Source organism: Nesoenas mayeri, assembly GCF_963082525.1.
Source record: "Nesoenas mayeri genome assembly, chromosome: 1".
NCBI lineage: Eukaryota > Metazoa > Chordata > Aves > Columbiformes > Columbidae > Nesoenas > Nesoenas mayeri.
In genome coordinates this window covers 3,289,863-3,313,766 of record NC_137541.1, presented here as the reverse complement: position 1 = coordinate 3,313,766, position 23,904 = coordinate 3,289,863, and the positions used below count along the sequence as shown (strand labels likewise).

Here is a 23,904-nt window from a genome sequence, read left to right as displayed (position 1 = left end):
AATAGTCTGTTAAAAAGTAAAATAAAATCTCCTTTCCAAAGCATCAGCAGCCTTTCCTCTGTTGAACAAAGCCAGAGATATTTGCCAGTGAGCAGGATTCTGTTCCCTTTGCAGACCTCCCTCTGCACAGGGGCATTGCCATCTGAATTTGCAATGCTGATTTTCCTTTTAAGTGAAGAAATGGGTAGAGGAACAAAATCAGAGCACTCAGACCTTCCTTAAGACCACTGGTAAATAAATTACCCCCTTTCTTCCCATCTCAGCCCATCCCATCCACAAGCCATAATGAGTCACTTTTCCATAGCTCCTTCCTCTCCCCAACCTGGAACTTTCTTCTTTGCAAAAGGAATTCAAAGAGGAATAAACATCCAACCCTCAAGGTTCTGCCCAACCTCCCCTCCCAGCTTCTCACCCATCTCAGTCATTCTGACAAAGCCACAGTCTCCTCACACATATTTTTCAACACTCCTGGGTCATTCAGACAAACTGGCACACAGCGCGGTTGAAATGGAGATGATGCCCATCATTAGCATGAGAAGGTCACTTCTAATACCTCTTGTTGCCTCGAGAAAACCATAGGTAGATAATTCTCAGCTTTCACCTCTCAAGAATCTCTACTATTGCCTTACATGGCAAACTACAGAGCCACAGCCATCCAACAGACATATTTTTAGTGAGAACGCACAGTAAGAAATATAAATACACTCTTTACTGCATTTGGGGTTATGTGGTATATCCACCATAAACATAATGCTCATTATCGTTCAAGACACAGCTTTCTTTTGATAAGAACTCTCTTCCTCCACTACAAGCACCCAGCCTGAACTAAACAGAGCAACTGTTAATCCCGTGCTGGGCTCGTGGTAAAATCACAATCTAGTCATGTTGCTCTGAAGAAAGATCCCCAGAGCATGAATCCCCTTTCTTAACAAACTTCAGCCACAGGCAGTTTTTCTCCAGCATGCACAGATACCCTGTGATCAACTGCTTAATTTAGAGATGGTCCAAACACAAGAATATTCTGTTGGATGTAAACGGCATCAAGTCCATCTGTGGTTTGACTTCAGAAAAATTTGTTTGCTGATGAACAACAATTTGGAAAAAGGATTTTATCCTTTCCCATATCAGCGCTATCCCTCAAGGCTGAAACCCATTTTTTTTGCCAACCGAAATAACATTTGCTATCCTTGAAATAAGCGATGAGCCTTAGCATAAGGACGGCACTCACACTCAACGCAGCATTGCAAATGTCCATGAGAACTTGAAAATCTGAGTTAGAGGACCACATTAAGTCTTACCTTCTTGAGTTTCCCACTCTTGGTGCCCACAAAAGCCAGGGAGTGGTTCTTGTAGACGTAGGCAATCACAGATGTCATTCTGTCTCCATCCTCAGTGAAAATGGGGAGTCCTCGCACCATGGATGATACTCCCAAGGGGGCATTCATATCCAGGCCACAGAAATTGTCATCAATTGTTAACAGCTATTAAAAGAAAAAAAGAAAAATGCGTGAAAAAACAAAGCCACTGATTCTTTAGCCATTTGGAAAGTATCCATCCAAGCAGGGACACCATTGTATAACATTTTAATTTTATAATTCATGCAGCTTATAATTCAGGGCAGACAAATCAATGACAGAAGCAGAACTGGAGAAATACAGAGGTGGAAAATATTTGTCCAAGGTTGCGTGATGAGTTATAGACAGAAGAAGAACGGGAAACTTGCTTCTCTTGAATGACAGCCCAGCAGGATACATTACGTTAAGCCTTTTTCCTACTGTTTTACCAGTCAGTTTTACCAGTCAAGACCTAGCAATCAAAGACAAAGCCTGCTGAAAATGTCTTAAACACATCTAGTTCTGTCAAAAAAAAAAGTTATGCACATCATTCCCATGGGATTCAGAATAAGAACCACTGAACTAAATCTTCACTGGCAAATAAAATAGACCACAGCCTGCCCTCTGGCCCTGAGACTCAATAGTAAGGCCCACATCTATGAAACCCAAATAATCACCCCGCTCCTATCACCAAATCCTGTAGCATCATCCACACCACACCTTGAAAATCACAGTCCCCCAAGGCCTGTCCAAGGATTGTCTGGGCAAGACCTGGTCAGACCAGGCCAAATCTGCAGTAAGGACCATGCTAAGGATTAAACACTATACATGGTGTCTGGATACACTCCCATTCCTGGGGTTACTTTGACCATATAGTCCTGGGTCCTTTCCTCAAACTGTTTGACCGGGGCACTAAATCCTGCTGGGTCTCCATTTCTTCCTCACAAAATGGAGATTATCCACATTTATCCTTCTTACTAGGCTACTGTAACTCACTGAAGTTCTTTGGAGAGAATTGAAGGCTTCACAGCTGTTTCGGGAGTTTTCCAGCATTTGTTGGAGATGATACCCATGAACTTCTAGCAGACAAAAGGTTCTGTTCATTAATGCTGCTGCCTAAGCTCTAACAGATTGGATATCAGGAAAAAATTCTTCATGGAGAAGGTTATGAAGCAGTGGAACAGGCTGCCGAGGGCAGTGGTGGAGCCACCATCCCGGAAGGTGTTTAAAAGGCGTTTAGATGAGGTTCTTAGGAACATGGTTTAATGCTAGAGTTAGGTTATGGCTGGACTCGATGATCCTGAGGGTCTCTTCCAACCAAAATGATTCTATGATTCTAACACCTATTGCATTTGAACTCAACAGATGTTCCACTGGGATCTTTGCATATGAACGCATTGCCTCTGAGGGCATTTCTTTGGTCTTCAGGGAATCACAGAAGTGCAGCAGCAGAACAGTACGGACAACTCTTCTGCCTTAATCCAGCACCTAGACAGTAAGTGAGGCTAATACAGGTTGCCAATATGAAGATCTCCCCAGAATAAGTTGAATAAAGCTGAAGCTCCAAATATCACTGTACACAGTTGCCAAAGCTGTTAGATTTCATTAACTTCACTGAGACCACTCACAAATTACAAGTTAAGCACCTGCTTAAAATGTTTTGCTGGACTAAGGCCTAGAAAGGCAACAATTAGTTGTACAGGAAGGTTGCCTAGTTTTTTCTATATCAGTAATAAAGGACCATGACACTTTTCTTTGTCTGAGCTCACATCTTCCTGCAAGCATGGCTAAAATACATACTGCTCCTTGCTTGAGTTCACAAGCAGTAAAGACCTGATAGTTGATTCATTTTATCCTCACCCAGCAATTACAGGGAATAATTATGGATGATTTTACTGAATGGAAAAATAATGTGCCCTAAATGTATTTATAAACACATAAAACCTATGAGGGATTCAAATAGCCATTAGTAAGGAACAGCTAACCTGAGCTCTGGCCTGCAAGAGTCATTAGTGTTTGTGAACTGCCCTTTCAGAGCTAAACCATCAGCTCAAAGAGCAATTACAGATCAGATCAACAGGCTCCATGAGCAGCAGACAGGATGTTTCTTGTCTACAATGCCAGCACAAAGTCTAAGATAAATCTTCATCCCAGCTCCAAAGGCCAAATTCATCTGAGGTATAGGACCACCGTGCTGATGGCCACATTTCAGAGAGGCAGGACACCCCCGCTGGCAGCACAACTTGTAAAAACTCAGTGTTTCTGTCGATAATGAGAACACGTACAGCTTCATTACACAGGTCAGGATGGAAAAGCTGCAGCCTGATTACTCAGGAAGTACAAAGGTGTTTGAAGCAGCGAGTTTACTCAGATCTTTCTGCAAGACATGAGATACTGACTGTCAGAGATGAGCTAGCGAGAGGAGCAGTGTGTTGGTCTGATGAGGCGTGACAAGCCTTCTGTTCACCAATTCATTACCCAACACACTGTGGATGGATCTCTGGTGAATGGACCCCTGGTGTGGGATCCATCTGACCTGGCTTTAGCCATGTGAAATCTAACCAAGTAGCCTACAGCAGTCATCTAAACTACTTCCATAATGAATGGAAGAAAGGAGATATGTCAGAGAACAAGCCAACCAATCAACCTTGTAATGCACTGGGTTACCTTCTGACAGAGCCAGTTGGTTACAAAAGGACTCCAGATGATTCACTCAGCCTAACCATCTAACATTAAGATGTACCATGCTTTGAACATGAGGCTGGACTGTATGATATCTTGAGGCCCCTTCCAACCTGGATGAAGGATCTGAGAAAAATACAGGTATTGAAGTCAGGCCCACTTTGGGTAGAAACTCTTCAGCTTTCAAATTAACATGATCTGTGTAACAAGGCTATAATAAAACTGTGTATGTGCCTCACTCGAACTGACAGTCTGGCAGAGAAAAGAGTTGTTTCAGACTGAGAACAAGAAATTCCTGAGTCTTCTAGAAATAGCAAAAAGAGTCACAAGAGAAAGCCCTGCTTTGTCACAGCTTTAAAGGGAAACAAGGAATCAGAAACAGCTTTCTTCACCACCAAGAGGATGAAAAACTCAATAGTGCCAACAAATGTCTTACCTAAGGTCCAGTGTATGAAGCTCCATCTCAAACAAGAAACACTTCCAACACACTCCCCTCCCTACAGCACATTCCAACTGCTCTAGCTGAAGCACTTGGAGACCAGAAAGGACCCATGCAACACACTCTACCAACAGCAAGGTTGCATTAGCTGGAATATACGATTGTTGTAGGTGTAAATCAGACCTCACATAGCCAGAAACAAGCTCCCATCTTCTCTGAGACCCTACACAGAAATAGAGCCAGAGATTCCAGCATCAAGCACAATAACCTGCAGCTGATCCACAGCACAGCTGCAACCTGTTGAGACTTAATTAATCCAGTTGTCACAGGTTAGGTCCTCCTCCATCAGACTGGGCCCAGCTCCAGCTGAACTTAATGAGGCTGATGTCATGGTCTTCACACATACAGAAAAGAAAAAGAAAAAAGACAAAGCCCTAAATTTAAGCCCATTTATTGATTCTTATTTCCCTGAGATTATCTACAGTAGGACATATCCTTATAAGAGGGGCTTATAAGAAAGATAGGGACAGACTTTTTAGTAGGGTCTGCAGTGATAACACAAGGCAGAATGGTTTTAAACTTAAAGAGAGGAGATTCAGACTAGACATAGGGAAGAAATTTTTTACACTGAGGATGGTGAAACACTGGCCCAAGTTGCCTAGAGAGGTGGTGGATGAACCATCCCTGGAGACATCCCAGGCCAGGCTGGAGGGGGCTTTGAGCAGCCTGAGCTGGTGAAGATGTTCCTGCTCATGGCACGGGGGTTGGAGTAGATGACCTTGAAAGGTCCCTTCCAACCAAATCATTCTGTGATCCAAGCACCAGGATGAAGTTGAAGAGTGGAATTAGCATTTTCTCTTACATGACACAGTTCAGATGAGATCAAGGACCATCACAGCACACTCTGGCCTCTAAAACACAGTAGATAAGTCTGTGATGTCCACTCACACGCTGTTTTGTGGGTGACGGAGAAGCAATCGCAGACTTGTGGTTTGCGATGTAGACATCCATCCCCCCCAAGAATAGGAACAAGGCCAGCAAGCCACACACCACATTTAAGATATTTGGGTTATTTCCTCTGGGGATCATCTGCAAAAAAATGCCAACAAGCAAAATCCTACAAATAAACATCACCCGGCTTCTGTGCAGCTGTGGCTCTCAGCTGCACACATGCCTTTGTAAAGACAGAAATATAGTCATCTTCTTCAGCAAAGAGAAACACGTAAGGAAGTTGGGATTTATGATGAAAGGGTCAGGAGTTGCAAGCACAGGTTTATTTTCAATTCCAGACACTCCTCGCAGCAATATAAAGTAGCCACGTTAAACTCTCTGGAGCTTCTCTGCTTGGCAATTTCACGTTAATGACTTTCCAGAATGAAAGCGGAGGTGAGGACATGAATTCACTCTGCTTGCAACACCGCTGCCACACCAGCTGGGATATCAGGGAGAGGCAAAGGGAAGATCTAAAGAGGCAGGAATGGGATTAGCAATTCTCTCATCCTGAGCAGTTAAAATCTAACCCAGAAATTCACAGCACAATCTGTGGGTCACTCAGAAGGGAAGGGGAACATTGCGGTTGAGACATTCAACTGGAGTCAATCAGTTCATCATCCCACACCAGATTCCCACCTGCAAAAGAGGGAATATTACTTACCACCCCTCTACCCCAGGGAAGCTGCTAAACACCTGTTTATAAGGTGCTCTACATATCCGAAATATCTTCATGTGAGAATGATTGGCAGCTCCCAGGGCATAAATGCCATCCCGAGTCCCACCAGCTGCCTCTCCATCTTGGGCTGATGTGCAGGGGGAAACCAGGTGGTGAGAGGTCTAGTGTGCTCCTGCCACCGCTCCCTGCATCGGCAACCAGAGGGTTCATCTGCAGCCGTGACACCGTGGCCAAGTGTCACATTCAACAGTGAAATAGGAAGGATGTGTAAAAGAATGGGCCTAATTTACAGAAGGATTCTGGCAGGCATCTGCCTTCTCCAGGATTAAGCCTATCAAATAAATAATTAACACATTCAAGTCCTCCTTGAGAAGATGGTTTTACAAGGCTGGTGCTGGCTCAGTCCCTTAGGGATTTGCTGAGCCCCCAAAACCCCCAAACTCAGCAGAAGGGCTAGAGCTCTGATTACGACACCTCCTTCATCTTCATCTGATTCCCCAGCAGAAGCGAGTACTTTGGCATTGTGCAAAGGGCTGAAGCACCAGATATTAGGGGGCCAGTGCAAACAGTGCTCACAATAAACGGCAATTTTCCCTTAAACATCTGCTTTAGCAATTTGCTTCTGAAACAACCCTAATAATCAAATAGACCCTAATCCATATTTTGGGAAAAGCTTCAATAAAGGATTAGCCACCCCTCGTTCCTCCTTGCTTTCACTACAGTGAAATCTTCCTCCCCAATCAAAGCACCGGGACCTTTTTCCAGATAATCTCAGCAGGCTCCAAAGCAATTCCACAGACTCACTAGGGATGAAGTCTGTCCCAACGGCCAAGTCTTGCCTTTGATTTACAGCTAATACCTAACAGCCCTGTCTTCATACAGTGGCAGGTACTTGGCTTCTCACTCTTGTTATCTCAGGCTTGGCTACATCACCCGATGGAAGGAACGCATACATTACAGATGTCTGTGCTGCCAGCAGCTCGGGGAGTCAACGGCAATAAGAAATCAAGAGTAATATGTATTTGACTCTTTGCAAGGTCATTTCCATCACTTCACTGTGAGATCTTCTTTCCCTCCTGACTTCAAGGGCTGTGCTTCCTGGTGAGCGTGGACATGTATCCTATTCAGAAGGATGCTTAAAAATCTAGAGGCAGGAGCCCTAGGAACTTCACAGTACCTGAAGAGATACAATCTAGGTCTAGATCACCTGGTGCAGGGATAAACCTTAAATACTTATTTAACAGAGCTGCACATGGTGGAAACCATCTCTCTGCCAGCCACAGGTCTCTAAACTCCAACTGCAGCAGTATGGTACCCAAGGCTTGTGTTTCTCCTGTTTGCCTGTGCACGTCCTCTTGATGATGAGCTTCAGTGCTCAGTGATCTTCTGGTTAGATGCTCATTTGCCCTACCCCTGGCATTAGTATCTTGCCTGCCTTAAGCTGGATTGGCTCTGTCTCTGACGTTCTGAGGGTGATGATAAATGAAGGTGGTAAAATACTGGAAGAGGTTGCCCCATCCCTGGAGACATCCCAGGCCAGGCTGGATGGGGCTCTGAGCAACCTGATCTGGGTGAAGATGTTGCTGCTCAGGGGTTGGACTAGATGAGCTTTGAAGGTCCCTTCCAATCCAAACTATGCTATGATTCTATGATTCCTGCTGTGTCTCTGCTCCTGGCCATGCTGCCTCTGAGTCTATCTTCTGACTCCTCTGAAACCAGTGGACTTTGGTCCATCTGACCTTCTCTCCACAATCTGTGCTGCGAACATCAGCAGAACCATCATGTTTCAGCCCGTTGGCCGTATTCAGCTATGAGGTCCTAGTGCAAGATGGAGATAGTCCCTCTGACTTTTACCTCATGCCACATCATTCCTATAATTTGATGCCTGTTTCTGCCCTCCCCACCACGTGCATTCCTGACAGCGGGTCACAAAAAGGCTGCAGGCTTGCCCAGTGAGCATCTGTGGCTGTAGACCTTTGTCATCTGCAATTCAAAACCACAGGGAAATTTTGTGGACAAAAAGATGGGAACCCTGGGCCACCAACCCAAGATAGCATAGATCACCAACCAACCCACTCTTCAGTGGTTAACCTACAGTCTAACGACACACAGAAATATCCAGTGCCATTTCCTCATGGTGCTCTGTGATATAATGGAAGCTGAATAAAGAACTGGCATTTGAAAATACATTATAATTGCCCACACTTTTCACTTGTGCAACCACAGCAATGGTTACCACGCAATTACATGTCACCATATACAAATGACAGTGCCGTTACAGTAACTTTACCAATTAGAGGGAAATTGGACCCGCTATGGTAAGAGGTTTTTATTCAAACATAATTCAGGAACGCAAGAACAGAGGGGAAAGTTACTCAAATTGACTAGAACTGGTGCAGGCGTTTGGGTTTTAGGTCTTTAGTTTAAGCATCAGTTCAAGGACTGGTGTCAAGTTTCGAGAGTGCTGCAGAATCTTAATGTAGTACAGACTTTTTATGTCTGTATTTATGTTCCTGCTGTACTGTGAGCATAAGGCTTCCCAACAGTATATAGCATGTACCTCCACGTCGTAAAATTTGCAATTTCCTGAAGAGGAGGCTGCCTTTTTACAGAGAGCAACAGGTTTCTTTAGTCTTCAGGCCTTTTGCTCAACAGAGCCGGTTGATTATTAGCAATAATTGTTGCTATAAATTTAGCATCCTCTAAGTCCCGACTTTCTCAATTATTAGTGTGCCGTAAGATGCACACAATGCATATCGGTTAGTGAGCCCCTAAAATTTTCTAGACCCCAAGACTGCAAAACCTAAGCGATATTGGCATTAAATTTGCTTTTCTTCTTCCTGCAGACCCTGGAGATGTAGATCACAGATCACTGCTGACCCCATGTCACAGCCCCAGAGTTAGCGAGCAGCACCTGCAAATGCTTTTCAGCCCATGGCTTGTTCTCAAACTCTTGTTCCCAATTGTGCTACACAGGTTGCCTTACGCAGGACTGGTCAGCAGTAGCATTTCTGATCTGGAAGCAGCACTGAGGTATCAGAAAGAAACAGCTCATGCCCCCATGAAGGAAAGTCCAAGACTGACTATCCAGAGAGGCACATCATAGATATTAACTGTGCAAGTCTGTCCTCAGCAAAATATGTTTGATTCTTGGCCATTTGCATAGAAGACACTCCTACCATTACAAATGAAGGTGCAATTAAGGAACCAGCCTGAAACACCAGCAGGTTGATGAAACCATGTTACCACTACCAGCTTCACCATGTCCTTCAGCTCCTACATCAACTTCACCTCCAAGTGTCTGCCAGGAGAAGCAGTCACACTATGTCAAAATAAAGAAGGCAAGGTGCAGAACAGACTCAGACACCTGGGAATATTTTTCAGTGGGATATTTATGCTCTCTGTGTTTGGATATTGTAATTTAAGTGATATTTCAAGTGCTTTGGTTAGAGCCCAAGGATCTGATATAGGCAGAGAAGGGGGACAGTACCTCTATTGCAATACAGAGTGTTAAGCCATGAGAGTGCAAACATCCCAAACATCACCGTGTCAGCCTAGTCTCCCTTTTTCATAAGTAATTTCTACCTCTTCATCAAGCTGTGCTGCTGGGCTGAAAACCAGATCCCGCAGGTGTGTGGTCTCTGAGGTTCATCCCCTCACAGGTGGCAACTGTACCTACAAACAAGAAGGATGGATGGGACCTGGAGAGCAGCATCCATGGCTAAAAGGAAGCTGAAGTTCTGCTGCTGTCCCATAAACTTCCCCTTGCTTGCTCAGAGCCTGGAGGATCATAGGGATGAGGCACTGAAGGACAAACAGAGGAATATGATCTCTGCAGCTTTCAGCTCAATGCTTTCCCTGAGCTTTAAAAAATTGACTTAAAATTTTTCGCACCCCCCCGAAAAAAAGAGGAGATTATTGAGCATGGAGACTCTGCCTTTGAAACTGTCATGGTCTATTGGGTAAATAAGCATTTAGGGATTTTTCAAAAGTGAAGTATTGATCAAATAAGCGGCTAGAGCTCTTCTGTAAAACATATTCCAGCAGCAAAGCTGTTAACGCACCTGAAATACAGCAGCACTGACTTCCCCTGGTACCGCTGTAGCTGAGATGGGGAGTAAGAGTCCCAGAGAGAGAAAATCTTAGGTGAAAAGGGTTTTCTGTGTAGACAGAATGACACCTTTGAGAGAAGGAGAAGTGCTTGTCAGACGCTGTGTTTTATCCTATCATTGCATTACCATGATTGGCGGCCAAAGGTTGTCTATAGAAAAATTCCTGGAAACATCAATTGCAGTGATGGAAGAGGTGTAAGAAGAGACTGGAGCTCTGTCCTCTGTCAGCTGTGCCCCATAATCCTGAGCATCCTTGCTGTAACATGGCTTTCTCTCATGCGTCTCCATCCAACAGACACACCTAACAAAGAGATGTTCACTTCTCCAGATTACAAACCATCCTGTCCATCTTCCCCAGGTGGACAGTCAAACCACAGGGCCCTTCTAAGGTCTCCACAACAATATCACTGCTCTCTGTTGCATGCAACACTGAAGATGTAGGATCCTTCTCTTGCCGACCTGTCCTCCTGGTCACAGACAATGTGTCTGGCCCATTATCTCCCAGTCATGTCCCAATATCTACAACTACCTGAAAGAAGGTTGCAGTAAGGGTGGTTGCTTTCTGCAAAGTAACAAGTGGTAGGATGGGAAGAAATGGCCTCAAGTTGCACCAGGGTGGGGGTTGATTGGATATTATGAAAAATTTCTTCATGGAAAGGGTTGTCGAGCATGGGAACAGGCTGCTCAGGGCAGTGGTGGAGTCACTATCCCTGGAGGGGTTGAACAGATGCAGAGATGAGGTTCTCAGGGACATGGGGTAGTGCCAGTGTTGGGCTAACGGTTGACTCAATGATCCTGAGGGCCTCTTCCAACCAAAATAATTCTATGATTTTAATATTTGCTGGCAGCAGAATGGTTAAACCAGCATTTCTGGAGCATTTCTGGCAGCTGCCTGGCACCCCTCATTCCTATTCCAGTGACGCACACCAGCACCTTGCCGAATAGAGTCCAGCTGCCTCCCCTGTGCCGGCACCGCCAGAGATTCTCCACTGAATCACAATTACTATAATTATTATTTTGTTACACAGGCAAAAATTATCATTTGGGCTGCAAAGTGCCACGCGCACCAACAGCGCTACACAAATTAAGCAACAACGCTGCTTTGCATGCAGGCGACACCTTCGCCCAGAGACCCTAGAGCCGCTTAAAAGCATTAATTAAGCCTCACCACGGTCCTACAAAGGTAAGCTAAGTGTTATAATGAATGATATGTATGTGATGTTGCTCGTCAGCATGGGGAAATTGAAAAAGCTCGGCTGGGTACAAGGAGCCCTGGCTTGCTCACCAAATAACGGGGAGATGTGCCGAGCTCCAAGGCTGCGGTATCAGGGAGAACCGAGATGTGCCACATCCTATTGAATCACAGAAAATGAATTTTAAAAAGCCTGGTTATCAGCTTAAACAATGAACTGAAGCACTCGAGGCCGGAAAAGAAAAATCTCCCACGTGCTGCCTCTATCTGTGCGGATCTTGGTACTTGAGGAATTCAGAGCACTTGTGTCAGCCGGGTATAAATTCACTCAAGCCATTAAGCTCAAACTCCTTTTGCATCTGAAATGCAAAATGCTGCAGCCGGCCCTCAGAAGCAGGGACAAAATTAGAATCACAGCCCTGTGTTTCTTGGAGTGGGATCCCCACCAATAGCCCGGACCCATTGATAAGTCCTGGGTCATTCTCTCATTAGGACGAGCACATTTTTATTATTCCCTTCTGCACGTTCCCTCGCTCTGCCTCTCCCACTCTCCCTCTGTGTCTAAATATGCGCCTGGCTAATATCGCTTGTTTACAGGATAAATCAGCTGAACAAATCCTATTATATATTGGAACACTGACAACAGCGGGGTAATGACATTGAAACAGGGAAAATGCGATGTTGTTCCTACTGATCTAACGTCACCCACATGCTCTATCAGCGGTGCCAGCACCAATACTGCATGGAGGAAAGAGCGATCTCTGTGTCTTTCTGTGGTGCCACAATTTAGCTGCATATATAACTGGGTGTCTTGCAGTTCTTGCATTTCTTTAAATATTTTAAATATTATTAAAATCTGCACCATAAAGCAGAAACATTGGCTGAAATGTTTACTGGCAACTGGGTGCTGGTGACACAGGGAAGATGTCAAGTCCAACCTATTGTGTAGTTATCTGCAGGAGAAAAATGCAACAAAGGTTGGCATTTCAGCAAGCCACATTCGTCCACTTACTGACGTTTATCTGTGCAATGGAGCAGAGATGAAGAGAAGGATGATTTGGAGGTAAATGTGTGTAGGACACTCAGGTTCTGTCTCCATTCTAAAATCAGGGATATCAACACAGCCAGGTCTACGCTGGCTCTGCAAACACCACGTTTTGTCCCAAAGCTGTAGTCATGTTACCCAAAGACTGGGCCAGCGCTAAATAAAATGCCTATCATGCAAACTTAGAGCAAAAACCATACCCCACACTAGCACAGTCACACAGATGCCAGGCTGGGAGTGTCTGGAACAGAAGTATGGTCGGGTAAGACTTGGACATCTCTCCGTAGGAACAACAGCCTTTCTCATATCCATCTTGACAACCAATGGTGGACAAGGGGTAATGGGTTTTAAGTGGAACACAAGAGGTTCCACTTAAATATGAGAAGGAACTTCACAGTGAGGGTAACAGAGCCTGGCCAAGGCTGCCCAGAGATGTTGTGGAGTCTCCTTCTTTGCAGACATTCCAACCCGCCTGGACACCTTCCTGTGTAACCTCATCTGGGTGTTCCTGCTCCATGGGGGGATTGCACTGGATGAGCTTTCCAGGTCCCTTCCAGTCCCTGACATTCTGGGATTCTGTGATCTTCACACTGGTCAGTCTTTGGGGTAGACACTTCCAGCTTGTTTATAAATCCCACCCAGTATAATGGTGATCCATGTTTTCATACGATTAGGATACATAGAGACACAGACTTAATTCAGAGAAAAAAAATAAAAATAAAAATTAAAAAGTCCTGTGTTTTGCATGTGCCGGAAAATAAAATAAATACAGATGTGTGCACATCGGATCGTTCCCAGATTGTTCCCATCTTAGCTGAGTCTCCAAGTACTAAGATAGACCCTGCCCTGTTTTTCACCCCAACAGCTACACTTGCAAGAAAGGGTCTGTGCAGGATTTGGCCCAGAAAGCAATGCTGAATCCAGCATACCCTCGACCCCCATCTCAACAGAATGGTTATTGTACCAACTCCAGCGCTCGGCTGCCCCCCGTCCAGAGGTGCTTTAAATAGCACCAGGCTTGCAAAGGGAGCTGGAATCACTTTGGCTTTTCCAGGATGGCTGGGTTTTGCTTGCTACTTTTTTCTTTTTTTTAAGAAAAGGAAAAAAAATGCACAAAAATTCCCCTTGGCCTGCAATGCAATCTCCTGGAGAGGCCATCTGAGGTCAGCTTTGCAAAGTCGCTGGTCTCCTGGCATGGAAGTGAATGTGAGGAGATCATATGGAGCCCTGTGAAAACGCAAGGCTGAGCCACGGGCGACCGCAGGGCTCAACCACAGATGAAAACAACCTGGGTCGCTGGAAGGGAAAGCAGCAAAGATCAGTTCGCTGAAAGAAATCTAAGTGTCCACGTGGCGAGAAGCACAAGCAAACGGCACAAGCAATGATGGAGAAGCTGGTACCTCACTCACCTGCAGAAGCAGCTACTGGGCGACCATCAGAACCTGCGGCTGATGCCGAGAGATGCTGAGCTGCTCAGGCAGAGCCAACGTGGTCCAGAGATGGGGCTGGTAGTGGGGGAGGGAGCTGTGCCTGAAATATCTCAGACACAATAGCAACTCAGCAGCCTTGGGCTCTGCTCCATCCTCAATGAACATTTTGTGTGAGCGGGGTCACCCAGACTGCAGGAGCCGGGAGAGAACAGCACCGCGCATGGGTTTGGCATCCAGCCACTTAAAGGCAGAGGGTTTCCTCTTGCTTTATGCTTAGGAAGTAAATAAACATTTTTCAGGAGGCTGTTTCCAAAGCTTGCTTGATGTTTGCCTTTTGTTATTTTTTTCCAGGGCAAAGAGTGAGGATTTGGGAAGGAGAGGTTGCAGGGTGGGGGTGTGCTAAGGAGGCAATTAATTACAGCCAGTATTATTTCTGCATGCACACTGATCTGGAAGTATCCTTTCAAGGACAGGTGTTTAATACTGAGGAACATACTTAATACCTCAAATGCAATCATCCTCTCTTTGCAATTAGGCCCTGGTTTACAGCCTTTAAGTGCAAGCTTCAGTTAATGCAGGTGCTTAAGAGTTTTTGTTTTTCTCTCCTTCAGGATATCCAAAGCCACTTTTTATTTTCCTGGCGGGAGCCCAGAGCACTTTACAGAGGCAGGGAAGTGTTCTTATCCCTGCTGGCTGAAAACAGAGAGGTAGCACATGGGAGGAAGGGCCACCACCAAGGAGAGAGTGAAGATGAACCCACGCAGTGCCTGAGAAGCCCCTGCAAATGAGTTCTCACCAGATTAGCATAGTCCACCTGAATACATGGTGGGTTTTTGAGGATGTCCAGAGGACTGGGATGTTGCCAGCAGCTGTACCCAGGCTGAATTAAAGGCTCATGAAGATGCTGGACAAGTCCTGTCATGCTCAGCCATAGGCACGTACATTGATGGAAAAGCCAGGAGGATCTCATTCCTGCAACTCCATTAGACACCAACCATCGAGTCCCTGGCATAAACACTGGGCATGCTAATCGATAAATTAATGCTAATTAGTTAATGAGCCTGCCTGGTCACCTCACAGAGGACGAGGTGGGAAGACTTCCCTCATTCCAGTTACAGAGGGGCCAGGACCTTGCTCGGAGCGGTGGAGGTTTGAACTCAGCTGCTCTCCATTAGCCTGAGGAGCACAGCCCCAGACACCTCTGGTCACTTCCACCACTGACAATAATCATGAGAAATACCAGCCATGCAGCTGGAGAGAGCTCCCTGCTCCACTTCCATTTGAGCTGCCTCATGAAGCAGGATAATATGACATTTTTCTCCAATGAAGTGTCTTTCACCCTGGAGCACAGTGAGAAGGTACATGGAGGAGATTTGCAAATCATAGAATGCAGCTGCAGAAATCCTAAGTCAGTGCCCTACCCCTTGTCCATGTTGCCTCCCCAGTAAAGCCACTCCAGCTCCCAGCATCGACAAGAGGATGCTTGTTGCCTCTTATTGAAGTTGCTGGGCTCAGCAAGTCCCTCTGACAACACGCTCTGCACATACGTCCTCCCATCCAACACAAACTGATGTGACCAATTATACAAATACAGATCTGGCAGCAATAAGCCTGTTTGCTCCGTCTCCGAGTCTCCAGTGAGCATTCCCACAGAGACATCGCCGTATTTCTGAGGCTGCCATTGCGCAGACTGCACTATGTCTCCTTATTTATTTATTTTTATTCCTTATCTTGCTTGTATCTTCAGAGAAAGAAGAGGAAAACACTATTAAAAGTTGACCAAGAAATGACCTCAACTGACCATGAGCCCTTTGCATCAGAAACATGAGCCTGTATAATTTGGAGCAAAGACATGCACGCAAAACTCTTGTGCGTGGTCAGTCCAGTGGAGATGAACAAAAAGCCCTATTGTGCAAGCACGAGGGGCATTGACCTCCCCAGAGATTTACTTAGATGGCTCAAATAGCAAGCAGTGACACTATGAGGTCTAATGAAACCGATAGCTCGTCCCTGTGACCGTGAGTCATTCCCCTGGGAAAGCAGCAGGTTCACGTACCCGTCAGCCCAGCCGGGAGAAATGGGCAGGGGCTGCATGAGCAAAATGTCAAAGCAGCAGCACCGCCTGCACCTCCTTCCACACATTCCTCTTCCCAAGGGATAAGCAAAAGTTAACACTCTCTTTCTCCCCAACCTTTCCCTTTTAAGGTAAAATGATGGGGAAAAGGACAGAGATGGCAATTCCTGCTTTTTTTTAGTTGATAAAGTGATGTTTTTTTCCTTGAAATGCACCTTCTTTCCAGCAGCTCCAGCCTTCTTTCTAAATGACTGTGTTTTGCTGTCCCTCATCCTAGAGAGCAGCACAACAGTGAGGATGATATTCCCTCTTCCTGCAACAGCTGGGAATATTGGGCACTGCGCTAAGATCAAGGAGCCCCTAGGCAAAAATTGCTCTGCAAAATGTGTTTAACTGTGTCCTAGCAGACCCTCCAGTACAACAGGAGAAATGCTGCTCCTCACCTTGGTGACTCAGTTTCTCTATCAGCCCTGTGAGCTGTTAATACCAGTGATGACAAGTGCAAGCCTGGCGAGGAAGAGGAAAATCATGAAATAGGCTGTTTGGAGGAAAATCGTGGCCACCCCATCACCAAAACTGATGCAAATTGACTGTACCAGGGCCATACACAAAGCCCTTCTCCACTTGAGCTAGAAATGGTCCTTCCTAACTTGGTACCCTGGAGCAGAGGAGAGCCCACGGATCCATCCTGAAGGCCGAGCAGCATTCATCCTGGGGTGAGGTGCTCATGTTGCCAAAGCAAAATGCCTGTGCACCCAGCTGGCATCCAGACATGCCTGACAGGTACCCATGGAAGGACTGAACAGCAATATGCCCTCCACAACCTCCTGCATTCAGCTAAACCTCATGAGTAGAGCAGTGTTTGCTTGGTGGGCATCAAACATCTAGCATGGTCAGAGGGGATGGAGAGAAGGCAGAGGGAGTAGGAAAGCAGAGTCCACTTGAGGAACAGATGTATGGAGGTGGATGTAGGACTTGCAGGGATCTAGGCACTGTTAACAGTGGAACAGGTTGGTCAGAGAGGTGGTGGATGCCCCATCCCTGGAGACATCCCAGGCCAGGCTGGACGGGACTCTGAGCAACTTGAGCTGGTGAAGATGTCCCTGCTCATGGCAGGAGTTGGACTGCACAAGCTTTAAAGGTCCCTTCCAACTCAAACTATTCTATTATTCTACAGACTACAAAGGTGTTTTGGGGAGCTGCTGACTTAGACATGCCTTGAAGTATCAGAAGCAGAGGAAACCTTTACAGCCAAATCACTCATCAATGACTCATGTCCCAAACACCCACCTCGCCTGCCCTCTGTTAGCAAAGTGTTGGAAAAATATTGCCCAGCTCTTTACACAAGGCCTTTTGTTGGCTGGTCTACTTCAAAAACATTTCTTTTCTTCCCCAAGTGACAGCGCTGCCATGAAAAACAGGAAGAGTCTGAATACAGTAATTTAAACAGTCGAACTCCATTTCCTGCCAAAAGGAAAGGAAAATACCAGCAAAAGGCAGAAGCCAGGCAATAGTTGGGGACAGACACTTTGATTATCTTGGACAGATATTTGCAACGTGTTTCCAGTAAAAGCTACAGTGATGGAGGTGACACCTTTTCATGTCAGCGACTGGAGTCTGTCAGGCTGCAGAGCAGCAGGTGATGCCGTGAGGCGGATCTCGCTGATGAGGAGACCAAGATCTCCCAGGATAACAGCCCTGGGTCACAACCAGCTCCTAAGCTGACAGCCGGGATCGTGTGCCAACAACACACCGTGTTTAGGACTTCATTGCCAGCCAAGGCTCCCACAAGGATCATTGTTCCTATCGCATCTCCCCAGCAGGCCCTGGCACTCTCAAGCTGCTTTAGGGTCAGTCTCCAACAGCCTCCTCTTCTTTATCCATGTTTGTGTGTGTTGGTCTCTTCTCCCAAATAACAAGTGACAGGAAGCGAGGAAACATCCTCAAGTTGCACCAGAAGGGGGTTAGATCAGATATTAGGAAAAATTTCTTCCCAAAAAGGTCTGTGGGGCATTGGAACAGGCTGCCCAGGGCAGTGCTGGAGTCACCATCCCTGGAGGGATTTAAAAGATGCAGAGATTAGGTTCTCAGGGACATGGGTTAGTGCCAGGGTTGGGTTAACAGGTGGGCTTGATGATCTTGAGTGTCTCTTCCAACCAAAATGATTCTATGCCCCACACAGTGGTTCACCTGCCTGCCACCCAAGGCGGACGGGAAGGCTCCTCTGCCTCTGCTACTGAGAGCAGTGAAATTGTCACTAGCCCCCAAAATGCACATATTATTAACCTATTCCATATCACTGAAAAACAGCAAACCCTTCAATGATCAAGGTCTGTACCAAAATGGCCCATTTACATCTCTACCCTTCTCCAAAACTGCTTTCAAAAAAGTAAAATAAAAAATAAAAGATAATCCAGCATTTCCCAACTGTATCAACAGTTAATTACAAAGTTTGCAAACAGTATTTTAACCTCAGCCTTCTTAATCCAATATGAAGATTGTTTTCAGTTTTAAGAAGCCTGTGTTTTCCCTCCAGATCAGTTCTTTGTTCTGCCAACACCCTGAATGTCCATACAGCCTCACTCCCTCTGCTCAATACATTGATGCAACACAGAAGTGGTCACATTTTGGTGACACACAATGCCCTTGCTAGGTAGCCAAAGCGGATGAAGTTCCTCTCTGTGTCTATATACATAGGAATGGCTTTAGTATCAGGAAAGGAGATTTATATTAGACATGATGGAAAGCTTCCTAGCAGCAAAGACAGATCATGTAGGGAGAGAGGGGAATCTCCGTCGCTGGAGGTCAAGAATAGGTGAGACAAACATCTGTCAAAATGTTATAAGTAGGGCAGAAAGGCAAATCAGATGACCTTGTAAGACTGATTTTTTTTTCCCAGGCTCATTTTTCTGTGATTATATGAATTTCTAAGCATTTGGGGTCAAGTGTACTGTTTAAATATAAGCTATTACTCTGTGCTTGCAGAGAGGAGAAGCAGAGAGATATATATTACCTGGAACTGTTCATCACCTGAGCGAACATTGCCAATTTGCAAATCAGCTGCCCACACATAAAAATCCATCATTTTTTCCTGATTTATGCTTAAGATTAATAGTAGGACAGCTATAGCACAGGGACAGAGGAGGAATGGAGTCCGAGAATCTCCCATCATCTCCCATCTTTTCTATTTCCTATTCTGGAAATTCTTCTACGAAGCTGCTGAAATCTGCACTATGCACATGTGGTTGGCACAATGGAAGCACAGGCTCATGACACAGTTGTGTCTCAGTCCTTTACCTTCACATTGAGTTTGGAAACCAGACCAGGAGACATACCCCGCATCCCTGTAATTATTTGTGTGCACATTGCAGGTTAGGAGAGCTGTGTAGCAAAAGGTCCCCAAGACGATTCTCTTGCCTTGAAGTGGCCTTAACCAAGCGTTACACCAAGGCAGGAACAGAAGCATTCTAACATGTGGTCCCCTTTGAGTCAGTTATTGCCCTATTGGTAAAAAAAATTGTCACCAAAACCCAGACCTGACCACGCACCAAGGTGCAAGGACAATGTGGTGAGCCCAGCTCCATAATTCATAGTCCTACAGTTGCTGAAGTTCAGGTCCAGCCTTGACTGCATTCAGGTTAAACCTCTATTTCCAGAGAAATAGACATTCACATGAAACCGGGGAAAGTCTCATTCATAGCTTTGTAATTGGTTTTAGAGCTGCTTCAAATATATTTGCTAAAAGGTAGAGCAGCAGTGCTGGTGGATGCCTGGCAAGCAGGACATCAGCAAAGCAGACGAGGCTCTCATGGACATATAGCCAGGCTCCAAAATACTTCACCAACCATCAAATATTTTCCAAGCTTAGCGGCTGGACTGTGCAACCCTTACAGCAGCCAAGTCACTAATACCTCTTCCCTCGGGCAGCACAGCTGATCTCAGGCAGGGCTTGCCAGCAGCTCTAAGTAGACTCATTTAAGGAGAGGATAGCCCACTTAGTTCCAGTTTTCAGACTCCTGTTTTTTCCTTCAAGGATCTCCAGGCTCTTTCTCCTGCTGAGAAGCATTAGCATCTCTGATTCACAGTGAAGAAATGCAGTCACAAATATGCTCTAACAGTTTTTCCCGCTGTGTCACCCACTCCCTGGCTCCTTGTCCTCTCCCCAACTTCCGCAGTCCTGTCCCTCCAAATTCAGTTTGATATATCAGTCGTCTTGGTCCAGGGCTCACCCCAAGGGACATAAGAAAGCTGTTGTCCTTTTTGCTCCTGTCTAAAGCCACAGAAGCCAGGAGACTGACAGGTTGCAAACCTCCTGATTTGAGAGGGCCGGTATTGCAAGTGGAGCACAAGCTGCGCAGATCTGCAAATGTGCCGAGAGGCTTAACAGCACGGGAATGTAACTCCAGTGGGAAGCTCTCAGCTTAAATCTAAAGGCAGCTCTTTAAATGTGCAGAGGCCTCGAGGCTAAACAAAAAAAATCAAAGCCAGATTTGGGCACAGCCTTTCTCCCTCTGTGATACTCCACAGGGAGCTTTGCAGGTCTAGGCAGAAGAGATCCCGACTAAAACGAAGGGCTTGTCCCTCTGTAAGTTCGATGTGGGACTGTGAGAGTGGTGTAAGGTCACAAAAAGATGCTGAGGGCACTGGTGTAATGGGGAGTTAAGGTAAGGCAGGATCAACCTCCCTGCAATGAAATTTCTGTGTGCGTTCCTCTTGGTTTGTCCTTGTCCTGCAAAGGAACAACAACAGGCATCCCCCAGCAAAGGGGGCTTGAGTACAAAGGAAAGCCGGAGCAATCCCGTATCCCAAGCCCTGACTCTGCCTTGAGATGATGGAGCAGGAAAGTGCTCTGGTGTTTCTTCGTATTCCTTTTGCTCAGCCTCGAACTTGCCTCTCACTTGAAAGAGCTAATTAAGGAAGGATATCAAAGCCCAGAGAGGCAGCTATTACAGCAGGCTGGGTGCAGTGCTGGCTGTAATGCTGATTTCTGAGCGTGGTATCAAAGCCAGCCGTACACTGACGGGGCTCACGCAGAATTTCTGCGATGACACTTTAGTGAACTGAGGGAATAAACTAAGACAATTTCTTAAGACCCTTTGTAGGTCAGGTAGACCGGCCTCTTCTCCAGTCCTGCCCTTAAATCTTCCAGCATTTAATCCTTGATCTGTAGCCAGGCCTTAACTTTTCAGCACAGAGGCAACGCAGAGCTGGCTGGAAACCGGAAGATGAGGGACTTTGATGGTTAATGACCAGTGCTTCTCAGCCCTAGAAGAAACGAATCTCAGGCTTCACAAAGCTCCCTGAATAAATCATTCTCTGACTCCAGCCCAGGGAAATAAAACTACACCAGCAGCACAAGCCATTGACATTATCTAAGTCCTGTCTTGGTTTAGGTTTGAGCCAAGACTGCACCAGGAAATGTGATTTCACCCCTAACGAATGGCACAGTGTAGTAACAACAAAAGGCAAATTCCTCACAAAGATTCCAAGTCCCCTTGGCTTATTTCATCAGCAAACAGCATGTCTGGGGAGGTCAGAAAGTGATACCTTCCTCAGCTCATCCATGAAGCAAACTGAGGTGTGAACTGGTTAAATTACATAGTGTGAGCTGGAGACAGGGCCAAGACTGGGATGAGACAGTCTCAGTTCCTTGGTCCCTGCTCCAGTCCTTGAGCCATGCTCTAAGATTTGTGAACACGTGATGGGGGTTCAGGTTGGGTGCTTATGTGCTTCACTTACCGCGCTGCTACAGGGAATGTCCTTGACTTTGAGCCAGGCCAGATCTAACGTCCCCTCTCCCCTGTAGCAGGACTGCAGTCTGTCCTTGATGCGATCGTTAATCTTTTTCAGGACAAAGATGCAAAGAGCGGACTCATCCAATGACTTCATCTTCCTTTTCTGCCCCTTGGAGAAGACGGTGAAGAGGATATCATCCTCAGGGCCAACATCCAAAGACCTCGCTAAGATGGCTCCAGCCTTAGACAAATAGGCTGCCTGGAGCAACCGGTACTCCACCCCGTTCTTCTCACAGCCAATGGGCACCTCAACATAGGAGTTAAAGGCTGTGTCCTCCTTGCAAAGCCGGACCAGCTTGGAGGTATAAACCTGCTCTTTTGTGGTGGAACCAGGTGGTGAGATCATCTCAGGCTGCAGAGTTAAAAAATAGACGAAGTTACCACTGCTAAAGCCATAAATGTAGTAGATATCGAAGTCAGGGATGATGGTAAATGTGTCTGAGGGAATCTTGATCATAGAGGCCACAAACTCATCATGAAAGACATAGGCAAACATCCCATCTGCCTCGGAGTTCTTGGTGAGCTTTCTGCTGGAAATAGTGGGGAAATACTCAGGTTTGCCATCCACAGCAGTGGCAATGAACAACTTGTCATCCATGTTGCTGTAAGAAACAATGACTCCAAAAACAGAGCCACTCTCATTCACCCCAGAGAGATAATGCTCCTTCTTGTGGAAGGGCTCTCCCAGCTTGAAGAGGTCATCCAGCCTCAAAAGCTTGCAGATACCCTGGTAAAGACTCCCACAGGCTATCAACCGATTCTCCTTGTAGTCTATGAGGAGCATTTTGTTTATGTTGTTAGTGGGCGTCAAGGGTTCATTGCAGGTTTGGACTATCCTGGGAGGATAACACTTGGGATTATCTTCATCTGGACCAGTTTGATGGGTCACCAGGACCTTCAGGTCACTGGAGAGTTTGTAGATCCTGTTGACAGCTCCCAAGTAAATGTGCCCAGTTCTTTCATCAACCACCAAGTGGTTGAAGTTCCCCTCTGCTTGGTCTCCAGTAAAAGTGATGAAGGGCCTCTTTGGATGGAGTGGCTGCTGCTTACCAAGAGGCGACACGGTTGTAGAGAGCAGGAGGTGAGAAACCAGGCAAGTCCATTTCCACATGGCTGGTGACATGGTTAGAAATGTTTGTATTCCCAAGGGAACGAGGATTAAAAGCTGCAAGTGTCTTCAAAACACCAATTCCCTGGCAGATTTTGTCCTACAAGCAAAGAAAAAAGAAAACAAAAGTACATTACTATGGAGTATTCCTTCCTTCTCCCTCCCGCACAACCGTGCCATCATCACAGCGTATTTAATTGCTAATCCTCCCTTTCTTGACTCTGAGCTCTCTACTTAAAACCGGCACAAAGGCAGCCCTCCTGAAAGAAAAAATGCTGGTAGAAAAAGCAGAAATCACACAGCTGAATAATAAATCAGCACCCTTTTACTCTACATTACACACATACACATGCCCCATGGTACAACACAAAAATTCACTGGAAGCTGGAGCGGTGCAGGCGGCTAATGGTAAAAACATCAAGCAGCATTGCTGTTTGCACTGCAGGTTTTCACCTAATTGTGTATTTGCTGTATAAGACTGAACGGGAGAAGGATTATTATTCTGTTCTTCTGGATGAGGGGCTGAAACCTTGAGAAGGTCAGGGACCTGCCTACAGGGACGGGTCCAGATGGATGCTGAGCTCTTTCGCAACCCTTGAAGTTCTCCAGGAAGATGTCAGCTCTGATCTGACATTAATATTGTCTCAGGGAGACCTCAGTCCAGAATGGGACTGCTTGATCATGTTCTTTGTGGCTTCCAGATCAAAGCTGCCTCATGTCAATCCAGCTTGGAGTACAGATGTAGGAGCGATGGTGTGCCAGCCTCCACAGCCACATCTACGAAGGGCATGCAGCCAAGTATGGTGCAAACTGAGCACCAAGTCTCCCCCCTCCCCTGGGCTTTTCACCACGAGTCTGCTCTCCACCCACTCCACAGTCAAGAAAACATCGTCTAATAGGGAGATACAGTCCCCACAGGCATCTCAGAGGACTGAGGGGAAAGGGGTTACCTGACTGTTAGCAGTAGTACAGTCTAAAGGACGATGAAGTAGGAAAACTAACACCCCAGGGAACACCCTGGTGA

The 23,904-nt window shown here is 46.0% G+C and overlaps 1 protein-coding gene across 1 annotated transcript in view; it reads right to left on the bottom strand.

The window, feature by feature from the left end:
- The window catches only part of PLXNA4 (plexin A4), a gene marked incomplete at its 3' end in the record, with an annotated part of 457,578 nt that extends 434,370 nt beyond the window's left edge, over positions 1 to 23,208 (bottom strand). The window contains exons 1-2 of the mRNA XM_080363684.1: positions 21,717 to 23,208; positions 1,299 to 1,481 (exon numbers count right to left, since the gene is read on the bottom strand). Coding sequence (XP_080219810.1) covers positions 1,299 to 1,481; positions 21,717 to 22,895 — 1,362 coding nt within the window. The 5' untranslated portion in view covers positions 22,896 to 23,208. The remainder of the gene's footprint in view (positions 1 to 1,298; positions 1,482 to 21,716) is intronic.
- Positions 23,209 to 23,904: the final 696 nt, after the last annotated feature.